Source organism: Aplysia californica, unplaced genomic scaffold, assembly GCF_000002075.1.
Source record: "Aplysia californica isolate F4 #8 unplaced genomic scaffold, AplCal3.0 scaffold00200, whole genome shotgun sequence".
In the NCBI taxonomy this organism is placed as follows: Eukaryota; Metazoa; Mollusca; class Gastropoda; order Aplysiida; family Aplysiidae; genus Aplysia; species Aplysia californica.
Genome location: NW_004797470.1, coordinates 830,235 through 831,855, shown reverse-complemented (window position 1 = coordinate 831,855; position 1,621 = coordinate 830,235). Strand labels below are relative to the sequence as shown.

The 1,621-nt window shown below is 56.8% G+C and overlaps 2 protein-coding genes across 3 annotated transcripts in view; both read right to left on the bottom strand.

The window, feature by feature from the left end:
- LOC101857117 overlaps window positions 1–440 on the bottom strand; it is a 6,395-nt gene extending 5,955 nt beyond the window's left edge. For both annotated transcript variants that reach the window (XM_005099030.3, XM_005099029.3), the window contains exon 1: window positions 69–440. In XM_005099030.3, the coding sequence (XP_005099087.1) occupies window positions 69–252 (184 nt within the window). In that variant the 5' untranslated portion in view covers window positions 253–440. The remainder of the gene's footprint in view (window positions 1–68) is intronic.
- LOC101859102 overlaps window positions 318–1,621 on the bottom strand; it is a gene marked incomplete at its 5' end in the record, with an annotated part of 18,853 nt that continues 17,549 nt past the window's right edge. Inside the window, 2 exon segments of the mRNA XM_005099037.2 lie at window positions 318–349; window positions 435–1,250. Coding sequence (XP_005099094.2) covers window positions 318–349; window positions 435–1,250 — 848 coding nt within the window.

Here is a 1,621-nt window from a genome sequence, read left to right as displayed (position 1 = left end):
CCCACTCACCGCCCAATCCCAAAATAACACAGTCCAATATGGCGGATTGTATCCATGGAAACACTCACCTTGTCTCATATGCCTCAGCCTGTCTCTCTCTCCCCGCGACCTCTTCCGCACCTGCAGCTCTCCCTGGCTGTTTTCTCGGCTGTAGAACTGGCTGTTGGGCACCTTCTGACGCGACGAGCGGCCGGAAGCGGTCAGTGCACCGCCCCTGTCCAAATGGTAGCCCAACTGACCACCTCCAGACATCCCTAGTCTCTGCTGTTGCTGCTGCTGCTGTTGATGAAGCTGAAAATCTGACGTCTTTACATCCGTCAACGAAAGGCTACCACTACCGCTGCCAGCGCTGAATCGCGGTCGGGACGAATTAGAAGCACCATTGTTATTATTGTTATTATTACCGTTGTTATAGTTTGTATTATTCTGCAAACCAGAAGAACCCCCACCGAGACCAGCCCCGGAACTGGCAGCAGCGTTACCGGTGACGCCACCGTTACCGTTACCGTTAATGTTACTGTTTCCGTCTGTGGTGATGTTGATGCTGCCCTCGAGCGAGTTCCCGTGGCTGGACGAGCGGTCGTCGAGGATCCCCGAGTCCCGTGGGCTGTACGGCTCGCCCACCGGGCTCTGCATGGACGCCGAAGAGGAGATGAGAGAGAAGGGCGTGACGCTGGGGCTTGACCGCCCGCCAACGACAACGACACCGTTACCCTGGCCGCCAGGGATGGAGGGAGGCGGGAATATGGCAGACGACGAATCTTTGACGTAATCCCGGGAGCTGCTGCCCATAGCTGGGACGTCACGTCGTGTTTTCGACGACGTTGAAGACGTCACTCCCCCCGCTCCGGAACGGCGCATCCGCGGTTTAGGCCCCGGAACGCTTTCCGGGTCATCGGAGGAGGAGGAGAGAGAGTTCTCCGGCTCCGTCCTCTCCTTGATGCTCTCGTAGATCCCTCCAGACCGCGGGTCACGTGACCCTGTCTGCCCATGCGTGACGGGCTCGAAGTAGGCACCGCTGCTGCTGATGGCGCTGGTGCTGCCGGTGGGGTGGAGGAGGGCGTTGTGCGGGTGTCCTCCGCCTGTCCTGTGGTGCCGGTCACGTGACGCCGCCATGAGGGCTGAGTCATCCTGAGATCGGGCTCTCACGTCGTAGGGAGGGGGTGGGGCGTGGTGGAGCGGGATCTCGGCGCAGCTCCGCCTCTCTCCCGGCAGGTTGTACAGAGACTGGCTGTGTAGCTGAGACACACCTGGGGGGGTTTAGTGTAGTTTTATTAGTAAGGTTTTACGGCGCTTGCAGCTGCATACGTTCATTATAATGAGCGCCAAAAGGTGGATATCAACAGAGAAGTCAAAACGGGGAATCAGGATTACTCTTAGTTTAGTTAGTTATAGTAGAGGTTTTACGGAGCTCGCAACCTCAAAAGGTCATATGAGAGCCAACCAGCCTTACTCTGCTCACCTCTCTAGCCTCAATTGCACAAAGTCTGCTTCGACTATCAAGGCACCCCAGAAATAGCAGGTTCACAAGAGAGTGAGAAACATACAAAAGAAGTAGAGGAAATGGTCTAAAGACACTTCAGTCTGTAGCACTGCCCTGGTTTGGGGAGGGGGAGGGCGG